Genomic DNA, 4,286 nt, shown 5'->3' on the forward strand with positions numbered 1-4,286 from the left:
CAGAAATCCACCTGCCTCTGCCTCCCAAGTGCTGGGATTAAAGGCGTGCACCACCACCACCTGGCCCAAACCCAATTCTTAACCATTTTTGTAAAACCAACTCGCACATCCTCAGTGTCAGAAAGTCTTTCCTCATTGCTATGCGGGATATGCATTTCTCTCTCAATGTGTTTCTTAGGACCATCGCTTCTCGGCCTTTTGGCTAAGATCAAGTGTGTTTCTTAGGACCCTGGTTCTCTCTCACTGTCATAATATCCATGTGCATGCAAGTTTTCTCTGCTAGCCTCTTCTTTTGGATATTCTGTTCAGCAAGTGGTATAGCAAGCCAAGTTCACAATGAATGCCTAATAAATATTTATCGGGTGCATGAATGAATAGTTAAGTACTAGTCGCAGCAGTGGCTGCAAGTACTTCTCTCTGGGTTTGTTTTTCTCTCCTGTTTCCCAGTGGGCCCCTCTCAGCTTTCAACCTAATCACCTTGGCAGACATATTTCCTGCCTGCGTCTCCTTCTCTCTGGTCCCTTCCCTGCCACAGCCTGCCACAGCCTGCATGGGTGGGAGAAGCAGGAAATGAGTGGGACCCTTGGTGACTTCTTTTCTCCCCTCTTCTCATACAGGCTCAGAAGAGGAGCTTGAGGAGCTGTGCGAACAGGCTGTGTGATGTGAAGTGGGGAGATGCGAGATGAAGCGTCAACCACGAGTGCGCTCCTGGTGACTCTCGGTGACTCAGGGTTCTACCTGGCACAGGGTCCTGCTCCTGGGAGGAGCAAAGACCTTAGCAAGCATCTCTTTTTGCCATGCTTCCTGGGACCACTGTAAGAAGAGTGGTGACAGTGGGTGGCAGGAGGTGCTGTTTCCTGCCCCCAGCTCCCAAGCTTGTCTGCAGAACACACCTACAGTGCAGAAAGGCTTGTGTCCAGCCAGTATCCAGTATGCATTGGTGGAGTAGACTCCTAAAGGCTGAGTTTTTGACAGGAAGCTATGAGTGAATATCTAGATATCCTATCCTAAAGGTGCTGCTGTTTCCTCAAGCCCTGCTGGGTTCCCCTGCTGGGTCTCCTTTGCCCCAGGCTTCAAGCACACATAAGCCAGTGGGTTCAGCTGAGTGCATGACCATGGCTCAGCTCCTTTCAAGGCTTCGCTGGGGCAACTTCAGCTTTATCATTTCCTGTCTTCACAAAAGAACGAGGAGTTTAGGTGAGCCTCAGTCCCAAGAGAGGTCTCTGTACCTCCTCCAGCCAGCACCCACCTGCTTGGTGCTCAGGGAGGAGCGGTTCTTAAACCAATCTTACCCTGCAGGCTTGGGGGAGCCAAGGAATAGAGTTCTGTCCCAGAGGTGGGGATTGTGACAGACCTGCCTGGGATGAATCTTTTAATTATCAAACTCCTTGTCACTCCAGCAACTCCAGTTCCTCTGAGGTAGAGAACAGGAATGGAGGGAATTAGTGCTCCTGGAAGCTTTACTGCCCATTATGTCCAAGGCAGGCAGAAAGGAATGTCTTCTAGACTTCATCTGGGAAGAGGTGGGGGATGAGATGAGGGCAGAGAAAGCATAGCTACAGCTGAGCAAAGGCAGGAGTCTCCTCTGAGGGGTTCTTGGAGCAGAAATGGAGAATGATAACATGTAACCTCGTGGGTCTGCAGGGCCCAGAGGCCCACCTTCCGAGTATAAGCCATACAAACCAGCAACCCAATTGAAGCTGTGCAAGTGGAACCGGAGCGAAGAGTTGGCCTGGGACGCTTTACCAAGTGGGCAAGGGTTGATGGGCTCCTGTGGCTCTTGGTCCCAGCATCCTGACCATCATCAGCCCCTCAGGCAGTATCCTTGCCTGGAATGTGAATGTGGGGGCAAAATGGACATGGGATCCTACTTGGGAACCTTCTCTCCTCAGAGTCAATGGGGAGACTGGCATCCAGGCACCCACATGGGTATTTATATCTGAACCAGACAGAAAGATGCTTGAATCAGGCGCTATGTTGAGAAATGTATTTATTTGCTAATATATTTATCCATAAATATGATCTGGCTTTGTAGTTTTGCTTCGTTATGATTATTCACTCAGGATAACAATTCCATCTTCTCTATTTTCTTTTGTTGGATTTTTGAGGCCTGGCCCAACCCCCAATTCACTGCACAGCTAAGATCTAACCTCAAATTGGTCCTCTTTCCCCTCCCAATTACTGGGATTCTAGGCATTTACCATTATTCCCTCTGGTTTCATCTGCTACTGGTGATATCAAATGCTAGTCAGATAGGGTAGTTTTAAATCCCCAGGAAGATCAGAAAGAACCTGGTTCTCATCATAATTCACTCATTTATCTGTATTGAACTGTTGATGAGTCTGATGCTTCAGTGACTGACTTTGTGACCTTACAACATTGTAAGCAAATACTGAACCTTGGTATATGTACATACACGTGTATTCACATGAGTGTGAGGGTAGCCTAATCTATATAGCAAGCGCCAGGACAGCCAGAGTTACAAAATAAAGACTTTCAAAACAAACAAACATGCAAACAACAGAAAGGGTCTCTCACTAGAACTTGCCTGCGGGTTCCTGGGATCTGCCTATCGCTGGCCCCCACTGCTATGATTATAGTAGCAAAGCATCGTGCCCAGCTTTTATGTGGTGGATCCTGAGCCAGCTCCCCAGCAGGGTGCCTGCCTTTTTCCATAAATTAAAGATCCTCTTCCAGGACAGCCAGGGCTATACAGAGAAACCCTGTCTCAAAAATACAAAAAAACAAAAACAAAAACAAAATGATCCTCCTTCAGAGTTGATAAAAGACTTACATGAGATAGCACAGTGAAAATACATTCCAAACTGAAAAGAGATTTCCCAGTGCTAGAAAGTATCTAAAACCCAGTCACTGACCCCCATGTGAATGCAGCTTGGGACAGAGCCCTTCTAGGGCTGCAAGGACAGAACAGCAGGGATTCCAACTATTTATATCCCAGCGCTCCAATTTAGACAAACACAAATGACCAGGCTTTTGCCCACACTCCGAGAGAAATGGTGCTTTCTCGGTATCCATTCCTGGGGGGGAGGGGGGTATCCATTCCTGGGGGTGGGTGGGATCCTTCAAACGGCACGGCACAATTATCCTAGGGGCAGGAAGAGCCTTAGCTCAGTTCACACTGCATCAGACTTCAGGTTTGCTCAGAATAGTGTCTGGGTGCCACTTCAGAAGACAAGGAACTTTGCGTCCTACACAGTACAAGTGGTAGCTGGGGTGGGTGGGGGGGGGAAGAGTATGAGAAGAGAGATACCTAATCTACAGATGTTCTCATGGAATTATGTCTAAATGTGCCAAGAGTTTTACAAAGCGTGAATTATTAGCCAGGCGCGCAATCGAGAGGCTTTTAGGAGGAATTAAATACGCGTTTCCCACTACCCAGCACGCCCCGCCAAACCCCCCTCGGGGCGGCTCAAGCTAGCATTCCTGTGGACTGCAAACGAAACCCTATCACGCTCTCGCAATTACAAGAAGGGGTGGGGCCTCGTCGGTTTTTTTTTTTTTTTTTTTTTTTTTTTTTTTTTTTTGTCGCTGCAGACATCCAGAAAGGCAAGACTCCTTGCCTCAAGCTTTAAAACAACCTAGCGTGAAGCGGCGGGCTTGTATTCTGAGCATTCCAGAGACTGAGACGAGGGCCGGGAGTACTCGGTCGGCCTTGTGTCAAAAAAGTCAAATACCCAGGCGTGGTGGTGCGCGCCCATAATCCCAGAACTCCGAAAGAGAAGGCAGGAAGATCAGGAGTTCAAGATCACCGCCCGGTACTCAAAGAGTTGGAGGCCACCTTAGGAATTACCATTGTCTCAATAAGTAAGCAAACAAAATACAAAGCAAGCAGACAAAACAACCTAGGTTCTTCTCGGGAATCCGGAGAGAACTCGGGTCTGCAGTCAGCCGGCTACATCAAACGGCCCGCGTTGTGCTGCGCAGTTCCGCAGGTCGCTCCGTTCCGCGCCTCCTGCGCATGCGCCAACCGCACCCTGCTGCCCCGCCCCTACGGGCCCAACAGCCGCATCGTCTTCCGCTCGTTCTCGCGAGTCCAGGTGACGGGGGCGCGCGCGGCCCAGGTGGCTGTCTGCTGCCCCGCCCAGCGCTCCTGCGGGAGAAACCATCTTCTCCAAGGGGGGAAGGGGTGGGGCCTGCGCTCGCCGGCAACGGAAACGGAAGTCGCGTAAAGAAGCGGCTGGCATTCTGGGTAATGGTCTGTTTACTTCCTGCGACTGTGGAGCGAGTAGTATCGTATCGGTGAGGATGGCCCTGGAGACGGTGCC

General features: G+C 49.9%; 1 protein-coding gene across 2 annotated transcripts in view; it reads left to right on the plus strand.

Moving 5' to 3' along the window:
* Positions 1–2,022, plus strand: part of Rnf43 (ring finger protein 43) — a 71,071-nt gene extending 69,049 nt beyond the window's left edge. For both annotated transcript variants that reach the window (XM_031352035.1, XM_031352036.1), the window contains exon 10: positions 618–2,022. In XM_031352035.1, coding sequence (XP_031207895.1) covers positions 618–661 — 44 coding nt within the window. In that variant the 3' untranslated portion in view covers positions 662–2,022. The remainder of the gene's footprint in view (positions 1–617) is intronic.
* Positions 2,023–4,286: the final 2,264 nt, after the last annotated feature.

This window comes from Mastomys coucha, unplaced genomic scaffold (assembly GCF_008632895.1).
Source record: "Mastomys coucha isolate ucsf_1 unplaced genomic scaffold, UCSF_Mcou_1 pScaffold5, whole genome shotgun sequence".
In the NCBI taxonomy this organism is placed as follows: domain Eukaryota; kingdom Metazoa; phylum Chordata; class Mammalia; order Rodentia; family Muridae; genus Mastomys; species Mastomys coucha.